At 35.5% G+C, this 21,422-nt stretch overlaps 1 protein-coding gene across 1 annotated transcript in view; it reads left to right on the forward strand.

The window, feature by feature from the left end:
* LOC123543877 (receptor-type tyrosine-protein phosphatase mu-like) overlaps positions 1 to 20,614 on the forward strand; it is a 68,292-nt gene extending 47,678 nt beyond the window's left edge. The window contains exons 25-30 of the mRNA XM_053544277.1: positions 473 to 546; positions 1,603 to 1,734; positions 2,273 to 2,395; positions 17,334 to 17,479; positions 17,616 to 17,751; positions 18,659 to 20,614. Of these exons, the coding sequence (XP_053400252.1) occupies positions 473 to 546; positions 1,603 to 1,734; positions 2,273 to 2,395; positions 17,334 to 17,479; positions 17,616 to 17,751; positions 18,659 to 18,730 (683 nt within the window). The 3' untranslated portion in view covers positions 18,731 to 20,614. The remainder of the gene's footprint in view (positions 1 to 472; positions 547 to 1,602; positions 1,735 to 2,272; positions 2,396 to 17,333; positions 17,480 to 17,615; positions 17,752 to 18,658) is intronic.
* The last annotated feature ends 808 nt before the right edge of the window (positions 20,615 to 21,422 follow it).

Here is a 21,422-nt window from a genome sequence, read left to right on the forward strand (position 1 = left end):
CACTTTTTGTTTAGATTTAGAACAGTAAAGGTAATGAGCGTCATGATTAGTAACTGGACTATCAAAATATAATAAATGATTCAAGTAAGTATTTTATAAGTAAGATATCTTTCTTTTAGGCATATTAAACCTTATTGAATATGAAGCCAAATTAATTATAGATATATCTGAGCTCTTCGGATAATAACTGATTGCGCCTGATCATAATATCATTTGTATAGTTTTTGCCACCAGCTGATACAAAAAGTGTCCCATTATTTGTCTCGTCCATGTTTAGTTTACTTTTGTATACATTTTCTGCTGTTGCAAATGTTGACAATCTGCACATTAATACGTCATGCACTGCTGTAATATTTCGTTTTTTCGTGTAGGCTGTATTCTAGTAAAGTGGCTATTCTTGTTTGATATAAGTAGGGAAACAATACCGATCAATGTTACATTCTGCTTTTATTATTTTTTTGTTTATTTTCAGCCAATGAGTATCGTCCGTATTTGTTCACGAAGGTCAAAGGGTGTACAAACTACATTAACGCTGTATACATACCGGTTAGTTGTTGACGTTAAGAAATTGAAATATATCAATAAGCTATATTTGCTAGTTTCATTCGACCGTCATAAAGTTGCTGTTATATTGTGTTTGTTTAAACGGCGTCACTTACCTTATTAGTTGTGCATTGTTTTCGACACGCAACGGACAACTTCTATACATGAATCAGAGGTGTAGGACAAATGATGAGCTATCTATTTTCCAGTCAGTCATACGAGAGAGCATATGGCTTGCCCGATTCTCGAACCTTCGACTCCTAGATTGGAAGTATTCGTGTTGCACCCGCAATTTTTTTCTAGAACGGAGACAACCATTAATTTCATTTAATCTTAGGTTTTATCATGGGTCCAAAAATAAAGCCAATGTATTTTTGAGATATTTATGCAGATTTCATTTTCTATGTATAAGTATATATTTTAGTTAATATTTATTTCTTTGCCCGCCCGCATAGCTCAGAAGGGAGAGCGTTAGTCTACGGATCGCGGGATCGCGAGTTCGATCCCCAAGCGGGGCGTATGTTCTCCGTGATGATTTGATAAAAGACATCGTGTTTTAAATCATTCGTCCTCCACCTCTGATAATTCATGAGGGGAAGTTGGCTGCAACTTGCGGAGAACAAGTTTGTACTGGTACAGAATCCAGGAACACTGGTTAGGTTAACTTCCCGCCGTATATGTCTGAAATACTGTTGAAAAACGGCATTTAACCAAAAACAAACAAACAAATTTATTTCTTCACCACAGTCAAACCTGTCTATAAAGACCACCATTAGGAGAGCCAAAATATGGTCTCTATTGGGAGGTGGTCTTTATTCACAGGTTAATACACCGTAAATGTTAAAATGGGGAACAGCACATGTGGTCTTTAGAGTCAGGCGGTCTCTGTTCAGAGGTGGTCTTTAACACAGGTTTGACTGTATTTATAAACTGGCATGTCACCTTCGTAAAGGCAGTTACGGGCATTTCAACTATTTTGATTTTTAAGTGTATATTATTTCATTCAAAAACACTTTTTTATCTTTTTTTAATATTTTCTTTATTTTAAAACTGATGCAGAGCTATTGCGATACTCACGGATACATTATAACACAGACACCGTTAGCGAACACCGCCATCGACTGCTGTCGCTTAGTGTGCGAACATGAGGTGAAGGTCATTGTCACATTTGAGGAGGGTAGTGATGAAGAAGTGAGTTTTTTTTATACGTTTGCTCTTTATCTTTTGATTTCTGTTTTCATATATTTGCATTGGCTTTATGAGATATCCAGTATAGTGGAAATAGCATTATCCGTGTTTAACTGCATACGTCACCTTGTCATTTCTATATTCGCCTTTTAAAATCGACTTTTATGTTCTGTTCGCCTGCATCTTCACGTATAATATATACTCATTAGCTGTCTTTGTATTTTAAGTTACACACTTCCAGATGTACGGCTTATATTATATTTCGAAATTTAGATTGTACTTTCGATTGTTAGTAAGTTTGAATAACAGCTATTTGAAGTTTCCGTGGCAAAAATACATATGCACGCACGTGTCTCATATGTAAAATACGTGGAACTTCTATTTACTGAGCTATTCTTGCAGCGTACCGGAACTGAATGTAACATACATCAAGAAAATTCTAAATACACCCTTCTTTGATATAATTTACATAATTTATAAGTTTTTCTGTACAGCAAAATTTTTTACAGACACATACTTCATATCTTTTACTTCAACACAGACAGGGGTCTACTTACCAGACAGTGGATCGATAAAGCATGGTCCCTTCACGATAACATTGGTGTCCGAACAAGACAAGGGAGTTTATATATCCAAAGTCCATAAGCTAGAGTTCGATTCAAATGTGAGTAGTTTACCTTTGACATATTCTTTAACAGGTTATGAAAAGTTTGTTTGTTAATTTTGGGTTCAGCGCTGTTTTCAACATTATTTAAACAATGTAACGGCGGGCAGTTTTCCTAGCTAGTGTGTCTGGATGATATAATGGTACTAACCTGTTGTCAGCAAGCAACTGGCAACTTCTCGAAATGAATAAGAGGTGGAGGACAAAGTCACTTCTTAATAAGTCCTTACGGATAACATATACACGGCCTGTAAACACTGGCTCGTCCTCTTTGAGGAGATGAGTTGAAAAAAGAGCCAATGATACTTCCGAGGAGGCGCTAATGACCGGAACTTTATGCAGAATGTAAACAAAGGAGAAGGGTGAGTTGATTTTTTCCTTTCTCACATAAATGCCAGGCCCTATTTCAAAAAATAGCCAATGTAGTTCCACTCAGACATGATTATACCTTTTATATATGCAGGCCATTTTGCAAGGTAATTGCATTCCTTGACGTGAGAACTTTTAAAAGTTGGAAAATAGAGCAAGTTCAAACCGAAAGTAGATATTTTCCCATATATTTCGCCCTAATTTACACAAATTTAAGATTTTATAATCACTGCATCAATCTTGCTGAAAAGCATATCTTACTACTGCATGACTTATGTGATATATTAGCGTGTTTATTGCATATATGTGCATTTACCACCATGTGGAGGAGCCACCGCCGCAGAGGAGGCGCTAAGAACCGGAGTTGGAGCCAAAGCACCTTGAAACTGAGATATTTTAATGTATCAGACATTCTCACATACATTGTGAGAAACATCTGATGGCTGATATTGTAACAAGATACTATCCTAATAATGTATTCCGATATATTTACACTTCTCTTTTCTTTTGAACTTGTGTAATGATGGGCTATCATGGCGTTATAAATTGTATAATTATGATATTTTTATGAAAGGGACATTTCCTAGACTATAACGGTTTTCGTATCTAATGCAAGTAGTGTTAACTTTGTGGTAGTCTTGAAATGCAATTGCAATATGTGCTTCACTGGGTACTTACAAATGCTAGGTAAATGTTTTTGTCTACTTGTAAATTGTCTTATGCGATTACGTATATATGAAAATGCTAAAACTCAAACTACTTCTCCCAGATGTTCTAATGATAACCATGAAACTGAAAACGTTTTTTATTTCCTGGTTGAACCGCAAGTATTATATTGGTTTTTTCTTATCCTTGTCCGTTTGCCAATCGTTCTATGTACAGTGAAAGTCATATTAAGTTATTAATAGTATTTACTATAAGTATTGGGAGTTGTAAATAGGCTGTCATCTGTTGAGGCAATATTTGCTGTCAGACTTTGTTTTTCATTAATGTTACGTAGTAAGAATGGTTATTGATCGTTAATGAGCTTACAGTTTCAAAATTATAAATACAGTTTTCTAATTTTACTTAAATAACCTTTGTAAGGAAGCATGTATGTTGATACAGCCCATCGTGTATAAATAATGTTCAAATACTGTGGCTATAAAAGTTGCTCTTTTTAACCAAATATAAGACGTTTAAACATTACGCGATTGCAAGTAATTAATGTAATTTGAAAACTTTACTTCCAATAAGATTAAGCATTATTTCAGAAATTTAGATCTATATAAACTCTAAAAAAAAGGCCAATACTGTCGCTATAAAAAATAAGAATTGCATCCCTTAGAAATGTGACCGCCGTTTGCAGCGTTGCGTGTTTACATATTGTTTGTTTTGAGATTGCACTGTTACGTTTGTTAAGGTTTCGATGGAGGCCTTGAGAAACAAAAATCAAACAACACCAAATCATACAAAGAATGAGTTGTTTGACCTGAAAATTGAACAGCATGTAAAACATGTATATTACTTTACGAAACAAGTGTCGGTATACTGATATAAATATTGAATTCCGGAAAAGGGCTGCCTAAAGGGGCTCCACTTCCGGACAGTTAAACGCCTTTAAAAACTCACCATTTTCAAAGAACTGTTACACATGTTCGTTTTGATGCATTTGCAATAGCGTGCGAGTGGTGAAATTTCGCATAACAAGGTGGAACACAGTTTTCAGCAATTGTTTATCATTATTTCTTTACATATGGCATTCATTTTCAAAGGGAGACAACTGTTCCCGATTATTTTAAGTACAAATGGCATTCATTTTCAAAGGGAAACAACTTTTTCCGATTATTTTAAGTAATCTTTGAGAAAAAGTTGTCTCCCTTTGAAAATGAATGCCATTTGTAAAGAAAAAAGGATAAACAATTGCTGAAAACTATGTTCCACCTTGTTACGTGAAATTTCACCACTCGCACGCTATTGCAAATGCATCAAAACGAACATGTGTAACAGTTCTTTGAAAATGGTGAGTTTTTAAAGGCGTTTAACTGTCCGGAAGTGGAGCCCCTTTAGGCAGCCCTTTTCCGGAATTCAATGTTTATATCAGTATACTGACACTTGTTTCGTAAAGTAATATACATGTTTTACATGCTGTTCAATTTTCATGTCAAACAACTCTTTCTTTCTATGATTTGGTGTTGTTTGATTTTTGTTTCTCAAGGCCTCCATCGAAACCTTAATGCAGGTAATCCTTTTCCTTTGAAAGATTTGACGCGTATAAAAGTATGTTCTGGGCATTTAAGAACTCCCTTAACAGCGGCTGTTATAAACGTTTGAGTTCGCCAAACCAAATGTGTCGATGTCGTGTAAACAGAACAGAAAAAAGTTGACCACTTGGAATCCCCTCCCCTTATTAATATTTAATAATAAGTACACACTATTTTTTCATTTCACAAAAAAATATTATAGGTGTAGAATGATGAAGTAATGGCAACATTTTATGTCTTAAAATAGTAGTTGGTAAAATGTCAACTAGTTTATTTCTTCTCCCTTTACATTATCGTATTATTCAGATCTGCGGCTACCTACATACTGAGGAGGACCAATCACTGTGTATTATTATTTACTGATAATGGTACATATATACCTGGGGCGTGAGGGGGGGGGGGGGGAAACCAACTTTTTATCCCCCGCCTGACAAAGTCGGGACGATGGTATTGAAATGGCGTTGTCCGTCCGTTAGTGCGTGCGTCCGTCTGTCCGCAGACATTTCTCAGTAACTGGCAGGTAGAATTTCACGAAACTTGAAATAAACGTAAACCAAAATACTGCGATGATGGCCGTCATCTTTTTTGGAATTAGTTAATTTCCCTTAGAGTTATTGCCCTTGATTTGATAAAAATGCCAAAAAATGTCCGTACGCAACCATTTCTCAGTAACTATCAGGTAGAATTTCATAAAACTTGAAATAAACATGCACCAACATATCGTGATGATGCCCGTCAATAGTTTTTGATTGGTCAATTTCCCTCAGAGTTACTGCCCTTGATTTAATAAAAAATCCTCGTCTGCAGACATTTCTCAGTAACAAGCTGGTAGAATTTCATGAAACTTGAAATAAATATTAACCAAACTAATTAGATGATGCCTGTCTTTTGATTTAAATTGGTCAATTTTCCTTAGAGTTATTGCCTTTTAATTCTTTAAACATGTACAGATTTGTTCATAACACACCTACCACCTTGCCCCCCCCCCCCCCCCCCCCCCCCCCCCGCACCAAAAAAAAATTCATTCCTTTTCATTATTTATTTTTTCAGACCTTTCTTAGATATTTATCAACATGCAAAGTTGAATTGTTCCCCCACATCACTCCTCCACCCCGCTGAGTCATGCCCACCACCCCGATCATACATTACCCCCACCACCACCACCACCGCCACCCATTTTTTTCTTTCGTTTTTAATTTTCAATCAATATTTATAATCAACATGTGATGTTTTGTACCCTCACCCGGTCAACCTCGCCCCCCCCCCCCACCTCCACCCCAACAAAAAAACCACATTCATTTTCTGTTGATTTTGACTATTGAAATTATTTGCTACTTAGTAGCATTCTAAACTTTTTGCCAGATATATTTTTTCCCATTCCTCACCACAAAACCTTTATGCGGGGAGTACCAATTCATCGAATTTGCTTGTTAAATTTTCTACGACTTATGACCCCTATTTTACCTTCTCCGGATAACTGCTCCGATACAATATGGAGGTATTTACACCAAACCCTTGCTTTGTCTTATTTTTAACAGTGTTTGCACTACTTGCTGATTGTATAAAATTATTCTGATTTTCACAAAACCTCACGAGTGATTACAGTTTGTCGTAGTTCATAGCGCTGGAATTTCGCCAAAATTTAAAGGATTTAAAAGTATCAAGCTTAGTTGTGCATATCGTTAAAATGTTATGGTTGAGTGATATTCCTTGGAACCATGTCCCTTAATTTGTAGACTTTCGTAATTTCCGCATGTGTGTGTGCGTGCGTGCGTGCGTGTGTGTGCGTATGAGTGGGAGACGTTTTTCCTGAAATAAAATGTTCAATTTTTAATATTGTTGCTTATTCGAGTAGCCCCCACTAACAAAACAGTTAAAATTACAAAAAAACCAATCTCTCACCACCACAACCCTTTATTAAACTTTTCGTCTTTTACGCCGATCTTCATTACAAGTCTGCTGACAGATCTTGTTATTGTTGTTTACATGTTTGTGTCGTTTGTCAACATTAAACCCCTTTCATCCAAGAGTGTAAATTTCTTTGTCCGTCACTGATGACTTTTTTTTCTTTTGCAGAATCATGGAATGCAATCAGGGGACAAAAAAGGAGTACACGTGTGATACATGCGGAAAGTCATATAGTTCAAAGAGTAGACTTACATTTCACATCGGAAATATACACGAACATACAACACGAAGAACAGTGTGCCTTGTTTGCAACCGGCGTTGCAGCAGTGTTTACGGTTTGAAGGTGCATCAAAGGAATGTTCATATGGACGTTCAAAAGAGTCAAAATTGTACAGAATGTGAAAAAACATTTCTATCAAAAAGAGATTTACAGGATCACAAACGCCAGTGCCATGGTGAAGACAAGTTAAGGTGTGAGGTTTGTCAAGCAAAATTCGCATACGCAAGAAATTTAAATCGCCATAAAGTAACATGTGGTAAACCTGACAGCAAAGATCACAAGTGCTTACTGTGTGCAAAACACTCAGGAAACCAATACCAATGTCAAGTTTGCGGAAAATTGTTCAACAGGAGGTATTCATTAACTCGTCACGTGAAGAATGTTCACAAAGATTACTAAAAGTAAAATACTTTATACAGAAGTTATCAAATTTATATTATTAATGGAGACATTTATTTTAAAAAACTATTTAAATTCATGTAGTACATGTATATTGTGGAACTGTTTGATACTGTCTCTTACTAGCCTATGTCATCATTCAACAAAATTGTTTCTGGGCAACATTAAACCCAACAAAAATATCCAAATGTCTTACCCAATCTGCAATCCATTCCTATGCACACGCGCGCGCGCACACACACACGCGCGTGCGCAAATTATCTACCCGTTTTCAGCTGCAGGATAATTTGAAGACATTATTGTCAGATGGATGAGCAATTCTTCAAAAATATTTCATACATTCTCCTTGCATAGTCATCTACCAAAGCTGTTCAAGCAAGCAGCGTAACTCAGATGAGCAATGTATGTCCACCACGGCCCTCTTGCTTTCGAGTAAGAGTGACATATTGTCATGGGACATTTTTATTTTAATTGTCCTTTAAGCTAATATGTATTGTTATAACCACAGTCTATTTTATAAATTATGTATACGTAGAACAGCATGCATATTGACATAATTATTTTTTTAGATATATTTTTCTTGTTTCGGTCAATTACATTTTGTTATCTTAAATAGCGTCCTGGTGCCAACAGAGAAATCTAAATATGTCTTCCGTACGACTTAGTATCTCGTACGTAGGACATAATATTTTCTACATAGGACTAAGTATCTCCTACGCAGGAGTTAGTTTATCATATGTATGACTCAGTATCTCCTACGTAGAACTTACTATCTTACACGTAGAAGTTAGTATCTCCTATGTAGTACTTAGTATCTCCCTTGTAGGACTAACTATCTCCTACATAAGACTTATTACCTTCTACATATTACATAGGACATGCTAACAGTTACATAAGATTTCGTTTCTCCTAGATAGGACTTATTAGCTTCTACGTAGGACTTAGTATCTCCTACGTAGGATTTAGTATCATTTCCTACGTAGGACTTAATATATCCTATGCAGGACTTAGTATCTCCTACATAGCAGATCATAAAACTATGTAGGAGATACTAAGTCCTACGTAGGAGATACTTAGTCCTACGTAGAAGATATTAAGTCAGCGGTAGGAGTTACTAGGTCCAAATTTAGAGATAATTAAAAGAGATAGTATGTCGTACGTAGGAGATACTATGTCCTATGTTGGAGATTCTTACACCTACGTAGTAGATAATAAGTACTATGTCAGAGATTATATGTCCTATATAGGAGATAATAAGTCCTTCGTATGAGATACTAAGTAGTATTTAACATAAAGTGAAATCCCTGCTTGCACCAGAACGCTGCAATATATATCTACTGTATACCGATTTTAATATTGTTATTGAAAATTCGTTAATTGAGGTTAAATGCTTGGCATGTTAAATCTCATTTGGGTAGAACTGTATTACATTTATCTTCCATGTTTAGCTCGACTATTCAAAGAATATGAAAAGCTATTGGACTCATCCATGCGTCGGCGTCAGCGTGGACGTCCGGATTTGGTTAAGTGTTTTATGTAAGCTGGTATCTCAGTAACTACCTGTGGGAATGGATTGAAACTTCAAATACCTATTCAGTGTGATAAACTGAGTAATTTTGCAAAGGTTCCATAACTCAGTTTTGAATTTTTTACAAAATTATGGACCTTTCTCTGAAAGTTTTAGTTAAGGTTTAGTATGTAAGTTGGTATCTCAGTACCTATTAATAGAAATGAATTTAAAATTCACACATTTGTCCATTGTCATGAGCTGACATGCGTTATACAGGTTCGTAAAGCCTGTGTTGCAATTTTATAAAAACATGCCCGTTTTTGGACTTTAATATTGATTCAATTGACTAGGCTTTTGAATAGTCGAGCGTTGCTGTCCTCCGACAGTTCTTGCCTTATTTGCACTTATATTATATAGGGATTATTTTGATATAACATTTATTCTACATTGAAACAATTTTTCATGTTATTGTTGATCATGTTTTACTTATATTACATGTTTTGTTATTATGCTAAGAAGCATTTTCCTGTTATTGATTGGCTGATAGCAACAATAAAAGTAGGAATTAATTCAGCATTTTTATTCTGTTGTATACAATAGTAATAAGTGAAGAGTGATAAACTAAATATCATCACACAATTTATTTTAAAATTATAATGATTATCCAAATAGTTTATGGAATGATAGTCGCTTTCAAAACCGATTTATCTTGCAATGGCTTTATTTTCCGACTTGTATCATAAAAAAAACACAACATTCGCTGAATCAAGGCAGTCATTGGAAAAAGATATATATACATGTATATATATTTAAGTTAGACATAATAGAAGTATTTACATGTACTTTATATGTACTTAATACTGAGTTATAGCTAGCTATTACATTCGTTATAAAACGTTTTATATTTCTTGCTGAGTTACAAAATATCATTGTCCGTTAAAGATTCTATTGCCATACGCTTGGAAGGCAACATTCTGGCTTCGTTTATCTTGTATCCATATTGTGCGCGAATTGGTTGTTCGCCTCGAAAAGTTCCGGACGTACTTGGCTTGTATATTTGTTCTTTTTTCTGTACTCTTGCTCGAGCCGCTGTGTCAAAAAAATGGTTCCTGAAAAAAAAATAAAGCAAGTCTATTGAAAAGATTTGTTACAAGTCGATATTTTGATAATTAATTATTTTTGGTATAACATTTATCACTCAAAATTTTCTTACAGTAAACATGTTTCATGTAAAACATAAAAAGGTTTATAATATAATTTCTTAAGTTAGGTCATTGAAGGAATCAAAGGAAGATGTATATGTGATGTAAGAAAAAAGCTCAAACTCTGGCATGGAAGAAATTTATCATAAGTTACTTTTTACTGTTTTAGTAACCATTATCATATAGCCTTCATATTGGAATAAATCAATAGCACCGCAATGAGGAGCATATACACCCGAAGGTATAAACTTTCACCCCTAAATGTGATCTTGACCTTGAAGTGAGTCATCCAGAACATGCGCACTGCAACTTGTCTTAGTGTGGTGAATACTTGTGGCAAGTTTCTTAAAAATCCTTCAAACAGTTAGACTTACACAGCAGACAGGAAACATTGACATATCACCTAGATGTTTTGAATATGTGTATCAAGTTTCTTCTAGATCCTTCAAAAGGTTCAATACTTACAGAGCGGACACGAAATTGCTTACGGACGGACTAGCGGACAGACAGACATAGAGGACGGACATCGGCGTGATAACCTAATAGGTTCCTTTGGTCGTATAATAAACTGGATATACTACCATTGGTTTTATTTTAATCAAATAATGTACATATGTACATTGAAATTACCTTGGTATAATGCACTGGATAAATTTATTTTTCCGGCATTCACAAACGATATTCCGCTGCATACTGACTTGTCCTTTAGCGTCGTCTGGCTTCTGCACTGTCGGGTTAGGATAAGCTGTGTCACTTTTAGTCTTTATATGTATGTTTCTATATTAAATTAAGAAAACAAACTAACAGCTAGAAAAGTAATATCCGGGCCTATATGTAAAAATAGTATCTATAAATTGAAAGCACATAGGTGTGTCATGGCAGATCTTTCTATATAATGAAATATCAATGCGTAACGTAAGTTTGTTTGAAAGTGTTTCAAAACATCATTTAATTGAGAAATGATTGCTTAAGACATCAAAGATATAGCTGCACCTTTGAAAACTCTAATAGATAAAATTTAAAACGAGGTTTTGAATACAAAGATGACAATAACGACAAGTTATTGTCTTGAAAAGGAATTAAAGCAATTGTAAATTGATCACATATTTTGCTACATGTAACCGCTAGCACAAATTGCTCATGTAATAACAAATTACCTGGTGTCGTCCATTTTCATGGCTGTAATTGTTGTAAAGTCTGCAAGATGCTTTTGCACTCCGCTGGCACTTAGGATTCCCTGACCCCAAGGATCAGTTTCTTGCATGGAACCAAAGAAAGATTCACTGCACAGAGTGTTCGGTGCTCTTACACAGTATGTTCTAGAGTTTGCTAGGGCATAAAGATACATCTTTCCCTCTTGACTTGCACGTAATCCTTCATATAGAATGTGAGACATTCCTAGTATATAGCTTTCGTAAGGCGGAAAGTTGCCAAAATTGACTTCTTTGTCTAACCATTTTATAAGTGCTAAACGTCTCTTGCACCTTTCGAATGCCGGTATCCCTGGCATATCGTCAGCTTCGTATAAACCTTCTCGTATTACTTTACAAAATACAGCTTCCTCAGTGAAACCTCCTGCTGACATCTCTTCTTCTACTGCCTTACTCATCATATTTCTTGAAAGTTTCTCCTTCATCTGATCTAGTATCTTTCCTTCAGTGACTTCGATGATTGAAGGGTGCAATATGTCAGGGTTTTTCATGGATACATATTTCCATGCCTTCAATGAGATGCCTTTAACCCTATCTAAGCATATTGCCTTTCTAAGGTTTGTACCCAGATGTGTCTTGTCATACGTGAATATTCTAAATTCATTACTATCTTCATCGAATTCCGGGATATAATAAGGTTCAAAAAACACATCATCTTCTTCTCTTTCCCCAAACACCTTAACTCGCTCTGCAGTTTTCCCATTTGCCTGCCATTCCTTTACTTTGTTTGGCCAGACGTAAGCAGAATACGAAATGTTGAGGACCTGTTTTGGAAAGCTTGGTTTTGAGAGAACTGACGTTGCTAGGACCTGTAAAATCTTTGGCTGTTTTACTCGTTTCTGTATTTTTGGTTGCGTCTGTTCTACTCTAGACCCAAGGAGATTTGCTAGTTGTTGAAGTAAGACGTGTTTCGTTACATTTTTAACCTTGAGTTCTTTCTCTGTTCCAATTAACTTTAGGTTCAAATACTTTGACACGTCTAAAAGCTCATCTTGAAGTAATGTCTTTGGCTTAGTCAATAGCTTATTGATCATCTCTTCGGGCGTTATTTCCTTCCACTTTGAAGGTTTCCGCTTATTCAGCAAATAACAAATATCCTGTGCTTCTTGTATACTCAACACCGACTCTTGTGGTTTCTCGTGTTCTTGTTCTTGTAACAACTCTTCAAAATCGTACGAGATGGTCTCATTAAGATCATGGTCCGTAGAAGTGGCACTGTCTAACCTATCATCATTTAAGTTATAGTTGGTCCAAGACTGTACATGCGGGTGGCATGGGACATCTGTGTTTACACTCTCAGTGGTTTCATGTTCCAGAATGTCATTGACCTTAGCTTTAGATGTTATTTTCTTTTTCCATCCATGTGTAGGTGTTCTAATGTTGAATCCACCATCTGTGCTTTCAAGTGATACCTTCCCAATGCTGTCAGAGTAAGTTCTGTGTGTTTTGTTGATACTTTTCAATTCTTTTATTATTTCATTTTTCTTCATCTTGCATACTTCTGACCAAACTCGCTTACTCAGCTGATGCTTTGTCAGCGGTTGACCTGATTTGTCCTGTACCATCAATGGTATGAACTCTCCATCCGAGGATACAACAGCCACATGTAATCCTATCTGAACACAAGCTTTAATGCTATGTTCCAGTAGCTTCCTTGCCACATCCATTGGAAAGCTATATCCCCTGTAACAAAACATTACAGGAACCGCATGCGGCATTTCTGGTTTCCATAGCCGATCAAGATCGGCAAGTAAGTATACGAGAACTTGTGATGCATATACCCTTCTTAAACTGTACACATCTTTCAATGTTTGTATAGCCTTGAGAAGTGCTCTTGTTAATTCTTGATAAGAATACATACTGCTATTGTTTGCTTCATCTGTAGTTGTGTCTTCTATGTTGATTCCATATAAAGACGGAAACTCGCCTAAAAACTCACATTGTGTAGCGTGGTATTTCATGTCTTCCTTAAGTTTCTTAATTGCAGATGGAATTCTTGTTGGACGTTTAGGTACTTCATCTGTGTATACATCTTTAATGATATTGTCCACTGAAGAGCATACAGACTCACTGCCCGGGACTCTGAACAATGTTGTGCTGTCATGCGTCCAGCACAAATATATTGTGCCTTTCTCGGAATTCATGAACTTAGATTCAAACAATGTCTGGGGGATATATCTAACTGGTACACTGTAATATTGCAGGCATTTCATATTTATTTCATTGCATGGGGCTTTACCTTCAAATGCAAAATACATCTTTGATCCCGATTTGTCTCGGAGACTGCCGTCAGCCGATACCAGCATATTATTTTCAATATAGTATCCTTCTTCACAATATACCATATCTGGGAATAAGAAGGGCATTATAATGCCTGAAAGAGTGGCAATTTCATGCACTTCAGATTCTGTTCCATGCTCCATTGCTTTTCTCTGTGATTCATTCGGGGTATCTTTGTGTACACCACTAACAACACTGTCGAAATGCGAATGAAGACATTTCAACCCATCGCAACCAATAGCTGAGTATTTAGTGCTTCCAGTAATCTTCATTTGCTGTCTATCATTATACCATCTCTCTGTCCGTTGTTTGACTAGTTCTGTAGGTAAGGAGTCAATATTGTCGTCATGAAGTAGTTTCACATTTGGCTGTTTACTTATATTGATCTCTTCGCCTCTTTGTCTCGGGAAGAATGTTAAACAACCATTTATGTATGCTCTTGTATTGCACAGTACAAACTGGACATCTAGCAGACTTGATACACTTTTATCTATCAAGTATGATGCCGTTCGACAAGAATCCATCGCATACTCTAAAGATTTAGCGAGTGCTGGATCTTTCAATATTCTCTCCTTATATTTACTCATTGCCATTTCTTTAGTTTTTCTCATTTGCCGCAATTCCATAAGGTACCGAGAGAAAATTTTGAAACATGTTAGTAGTTCATGAAACAGCTCTGCAGTTAGATTACGATCAATTGTTTGACCATTTTCCTTCAGTACATCTAAATATTTTGCCTTTTTCAGTGCATTTGAAACTTCCTGCATGTCAGCATCAAACTTTAACTTTCTTTCTGACGCTGGCTCTTTTTCAAATCCAAGAAGATCCATATCTGCACCACGCTTTATCTTCTTGCCGTCAAACATCAGGACATAGGAAACTTGTTCATTATTATTTTCTGCTACTAAGTCTATCATTGATTCAATTAATCCAGGGCCATTTTCAAAAGATAACTCAAAGCCAAGAGGGTTGAACTGGGATAAAACTGCATTGCTAGGGCATGCAAAGTTGATCTTCGAAGAAGACGGCGACAAGCGAGTATTCCCTTGCAAAAGACATGTTTCATTTTTGGACCACCCATGAAGCGTAAAAAACGCCCTCCAAATAAGCGCTTCCCCAACCAAAAGAACTTCATTGATGTGTCATTATATCGAACTGACCTTACATCTTCACTGTCGAACCATTTTACAACATCTAAGAAAAGCTGAAAAGCTACATTGTCTAATGGAAACTTTCTTAGGGACACTAGCTTTAAGAATGTAACTATTTCAATATCGAGATTGTTTTCTTTCAAAATCTTCATGGCATCGGTAAACAAATTCTTCAAAGTTTCATCTTCAGTGTCTACAGTCATATTCTTCCTTGAATCGCTGGCGCATGACGCTGTTGAATCTTTATTTAAAGTGTCATTTAAAAGGCCAGAGTGGAAGACGTTTCCTTTTATGCTCGCAGTAACGGATGTAGAGCATGGTTCAAACTCCGAGGAAATTTTAGTATTTTCTTCGGAATATAAGAATGTTTCTTCAAAGACGTCAGAGTCATGTTCAACTGAATTAATACTGTCCCTAGATATACTTAATTCGTTTTCACATTTGAAGTCTATGCATTTTCTGGGTGTGTTGTGAGGATGTTTAGTTGCATTGAACCAGTGAACAATCGGTGATAATACTTTACATTTCTTGTGCAAAGGAGACTTTATTTTATTACTGTTGGCAGCCGTTCGCTTGCGCTTCTGTTTATTTGGGGTGCTTGTAGTAACATTTTTAAACTGTTTGTCTAAATCTGATGTATTGTGTAGTGTTTCATTTTCACTTCTTTTACATTTATATTTTATGTAGTTCTTTTTCATTGTCAACAGTAACCCTTTTCTGCGTTTTCCTTTAAACAGACCCATCTGGAACGAACAAATTTAATATTCAATATCATACAGAATTGGGAATCCTTTCTTTGCAAACATTTTAAATAAAATTGACCATTTAACATTTAAATGTGTAGCCGTCGCATTGATACAAACACAAATATTTTTATGTTAGGTAGAATATGTGCAATTGGGTAGTATAATACAATTTCAAGCATCGAATTAAATTAGATAACACTAAACCGAGATAAATATCACATTGCGAGAACTGAAATGCTTTATACGAGGAAAGAGCTTTATACACTCAGAAAAAGAACTGGTCAGTGGCTCCGACTCTGGTTCTTAGCGCCTCCTCCAAGGCTTTGGCTCCTCCTCGTAGCCAAAATTGAGCATAGAGAGGTAAAACTCGCCATTAAAACACATAAATCATTCATTTTTAATATACGATTATGGGAAAAATTGGTACAATGTATGTTTACTCTTATCTGTGTACATTACGGCGAAATATATTGGAAAATGTCTACTTTTGGTTTAGACTTGCTCTATTTTCCAACTTTCAAAAGTTCTCACGTCAAGGAATGCAATTACCTTGCAAAATGGCCTGCATATATAAAAAGTATAATCATTTCTGAGTGGAACTACATTGGCTATTTTTTGAAATAGGGCCTGGCATTTATGTGAGAAAGGAAAAAATCAACTCACCCTTCTCCTTTGTTTACATTCTGCATAAAGTTCCGGTCATTAGCGCCTCCTCGGAAGTATCATTGGCTCTTTTTTCAACTCATCTCCTCAAAGAGGACGAGCCAGTGTTTACAGGCCGTGATATACCTCGTCCGGTGACGAACTTGCGACATCATCATTTTTAGATCTGATCTCGCCTCATTTAACTAAGAGGACACATAGTAATCATTCAAAATTTGAAATATTCAAACAAAAGATACTTCCAATGTATATACTGAACAGAAAGAACTATCGATGTTACTGGATATGTTGAAAAATACTTAGATTTATAAGTTTGACTTGTTTTCTTCATACCATATTACACTTGAAGAAGAACTTCAGGTGTTAAATTTGAAAAAAAAATCAATCTACTGTGAAGTCAGTAATGTCAGTTTTCACGAAAGTCTGGCTATATCTTCTGTGCGACAGTTGCATTGTAACATACCAATTGCGCGCTCACGCTGGATTTGATTCAGTCGTGCTATGCAACCAACAATATTTCTTTTAAGATTTTGCTGTTTTTCAAGTGAGTCAGTCATCAATGTTTTCAATGACAATAAAATAAAATCGTAAATTACAAGCGCACGTGAATTTCGTGCGAAACGGCTATTATGGGACTACTGACTTCACGGTTGATTGATATTTTTAATTTATCACGTGAAGTTCTTCAAATGTAATGTGGTATGAAGAAAACAAGTCAAATTTATAAATTTAAGAATTTTATCCCAGTTATATTTCTGGATAATATATATATGGAGAATTTCATGGACAAATCAAAGAGAATACCGAAATGAAGTAATAGAATTTTTACAATTGTTGAATTTATTGACATGTGAAAAAAAAATCTTTAAGAGTAACTTATATTTTGTGAGCGATATGACAAGATTTTAATGCTATTATCAGGAATACATACATACATTGTGAAATTAACATTGTTTTTATTTGACATTCATTTTAGGAACACATGTTCACACAGTTTGTTTGTAAACAATGGCCGCCGGGAAAGATAACACCACATGATCCATATAAGATGTTGTCATTTCTACAAGATCTTGAATGTATCCAGAGACAGACTGAAAATAAGCCTGTGGTTGCCCAATGTCTGTAAGTTTTCCAGTGCAAATGATTTAAAATATACGTGGCATAATCGTGGGACTTATTGTGTGTAACTTGTTGTTTTATGTAAAATAGTAAAATGTACGAGTATTTTAGTAATATACATTTGTCTAAAACGTTCTAGAAACGGGGCAGAGCGCAGTGGTCTGATTGTGGTACTGATGAACATCATGGAGCGTGTGAGATTCGATGGTGAGGTTTCCATTCCACAAGTTATCCGTCAACTGCATATCAGGCGACAGCAAATTATTCCCAATTTTGTAAGTTGTAATGTTTTCGTTAAGCTTCACATTAACGGAAGCAGAATAGCTTTAATGGTTAACTAATTTTTCATTTGCATCGCCTCATAACAAGCTTTCATGCAATTGTTTAGGAAACTATGGAGCTCTTTTAATACATCAGTGCTGTTGTTGGTGTTGGCTTGCAATGTAAGATACATGTTTGTAATTAAAACAATGTACATGAAGTTTAAACTACCTCCTTCCTAACAATTTTGACCAAACTTCATTGGACTTTCATGTCCACGATGTCGAAAGCCTGAGCGGCATACTGTGTTTGAACTGCCCGTCAGTCCTTCAGCCCGTCTGTCTGTCACACTTTCTTGTATAAACAAGGTCTCATATCGTTTCCATCCAATTGAAATATGAGGATTTGACTTCCCTGTCCAATTATTTTTCTCAAGATGCGGCTCTTTTTGAACAATTTTATAAGAATTTGCACTACATTTCCATCGAACTGAAATGAAACTCGGTATACATGATCGACATGAAGTGGACAAGCGCTTATTACCAGCTCTTTTCAGATTATTGTCCATTAAGTGGATACGTACATAATTATTGCCGGGACTTCCATGTGCGATTATTTGTTTCTGGAGTTACAGCCCTGCTGTCGATTTTATTTGTTAGTCTAACAAGCATTTGTATGGGACAATTACATACAATACTGACACCACTAAAAGTGACTTTGGCGGTTTTATAAATGTACAAACTAGTTGCAATTTATTCATGGCATGACTTTTGTGTCCGTTTATCAGATTTTGACTTTAATCAAAGTTTTCTAGGTAAATAATTTGAAAGTAATCCGGCTTACCAAATTTGCAGAATTCCTTAAGTTTGTATAAGAACATTGAAGATCCATAAATATATACGGTTTAATTTTTTTTTTCAGGAACAGTTTGAATTTTGCTATTGTGTGCTAAAAGCTCATGCGGACAGCAGTGCAACGTATGAAAACGTATAAACGTACAGACATTGAAGTTCGGAAAACATTTTATATCTATCTAGTTTTCAGTGAACATTACACTACCTACTTACATATTGTTTCAGAACAATTGTATTCTTACATTGTCCAACAAAGTGCAAGAGGCAAAAATGTTAGCTTTCTTTGATGCAAACATGCAAGACAATGTTTTTGTTCTTGCTCATGCTTCGTGTTATATTGTTTTGATAACTGGTTTTCTCTTAAGTATACAAAGTTTTCTCAACATTCATTTTTTTAAAATTAATATTATTGGAAGGTTGCTTTGATAGTGATCATAATTACTACCAAATCTTTTGCTTACTTGTTTATATTTAATGTTTCATTTGTATACAGAGTCTCAAACAAATCATTTTGTATGACGATAACTTGTACCAACTCGCTTGTTAACTATTGTATTGTATTTCTATAGCACGCACGGTTGCACAATAATATCCGTGGAACGCGGCATTTGAATTGATACCAACTTGCTTGTTTAACTCGTTAATATTTTTAGTTTATTTAACATACAGATTCTGAAAGGAATACTCATGGAACCTGGCATTTAAACTAATGGTAGCACTATCAAGTTACTTGTTGATATTACGATTCTTCAGCACATTTGTTCTGATTGGTCCTAATATAATTTTGCTCTTGTATATAGCATACATGATCTCAGTATAGAAAATTCACATTTTTAGCATAAATGGTCCCAAAATAATACTGATGGAAAGTATCTTTTATACTGATGGTAATTCATTGCTTGTTAAATGCTTGTTTATTTTACTTTTTACCATACATTGTCTCTAAATATAAATCTCAAGGAACTTTTATACTGATGGTAACTCATAAGACCTGTCTTGTTAACTCTTGTGTATTTCACCTTTCTCTAGCGTCACTTTTCTCTAGCGTTACAGTACTCATCGAACGTGATTTTTGTAGTGATGAGAGCGTGTAAAATCTTATTTGTTTGCTATGTTATATTTTACGTTGTTTTAGCATACATGATTTCGCAATTATACTCATAGATGTCAAACGCTTGATTCAAACCGATGATAACTAATAACAACTCGAAATTTTGCCTTGCTTAATCGAAATGTCAACTTACTTACTCAAAGTTTTGACTTACCAACAACCTAGCGTCGACGTTGGGTATATTATTTCTTAAACAACATTTAAATCATGAAATATATATAATTAACAACCCAACCACCTCCGAAAAAAGAAACTGTCATATCTTTTCAAGGAAGAAAACCTAGCGTCGAAGGGGTATTGAACCCGTACCGCAGGTATCTTGCAATCATAACTCTAATTTGAGAAATTATTACAGGAAGTCTGTCTAATTAAAATAAAGTGAGAAAATCTTCTAATCCACAAACACGTCTATACAACAAACCATATCTGTTGTTGAGTAATGGCAATATCGCGCTGAGCCTCTTAACTTAAAGTACGCGAAATATTTAGCATTTCATTTCATTTCACTACATTATCAAAACCACAGAACTACTTAGTTAATATACTGACAAGATAAAGAAACGTTGGCGTTATTTTCGTTGCGTAGTTTGAATAAATTTGGCAATGCCACGTAGATACCGTACCAGAGCTTTTCGCATACTTTTCAAAATATAGTGGTAGTTACAATTAAAAATGTAAACAACGAAGTCTGTCTATGAATCATTAGAATGAATGAATTGCAGACGAGGTCCTGGGTTGGAGTCCTGGTCAGAGATTAAATGTTTTCATTCTGCTACAGTATGTTTTTGCTGTTTTTAGACTGTTCAAGATGTTCCGTATTTTTAGCGAACAGTATCATGGATCATTATTTAGCAATCCAGATCACAGCTGAATGTTAAAAGAAATGCACCAAAATAGAAAATATTCAATATATTATGTCTCCTTGATGCTTTTGCTCTCCATGTTCAAGAAAAGTTACATTTCCTTGAAACATCAAATTATAAATGCTCATAACTCTATGCTTCTGGTTAAAATAATGTCAATATATCTAGTTTAGAGAACAATATGGACATTTGCTTTCATTTCAAAGCTTTTTAACTTCATACCTATGAAATGAAAAAATATGAACTATTTCTACAAAGTGTGACAGTACGATTCGACGCTCAGCATTTTGAAGGTCGAAATGTCGCCTGTCGTATGACAAGCCGACATTTACCATTTCCCAAACAGATTTCATAATGTTGCAGTGTCTTCTGTCAAATAATAAGGAAAACAAAGCGCCCCTGAATCGAACTCACGACATCTTTTTTCAAAGTTTTGTGGTCAACTTACTGAGCTAGCCTGAAGGATTGACGGGTAAAGCAATGAGGTTACATTACTCTTGTGCGAATTTTATTATTTTTTGTATTTGGTAATGTGTGTGTGTGTGTCTGGATTTAGCGGCTTTTTCAAAATGTTTCAGTCGTATAAACGACAGTATCTTCTTGTAGCAGTGAGAGCCATGCCCAACTTTATAGTGCTGCCTTAGTAGAATATAACGCCATAAACATGGGACATACCCCACCCAGTCACATTATACTGACACCGGGCTTACCAGTCAAAGTACTATCCTGTTCAGGAGAATGTAAAGCTTTTGAGACAACCCTCGGGTAAATTTTCATTTTAGAAATTATATCTGACAGAACCATAATATACTCGAACGCAAAAGAAAGTGTGCACTCAGGTTTTTGTCAACTGAAGT

Source organism: Mercenaria mercenaria, chromosome 5 (assembly GCF_021730395.1).
Source record: "Mercenaria mercenaria strain notata chromosome 5, MADL_Memer_1, whole genome shotgun sequence".
NCBI lineage: Eukaryota > Metazoa > Mollusca > Bivalvia > Venerida > Veneridae > Mercenaria > Mercenaria mercenaria.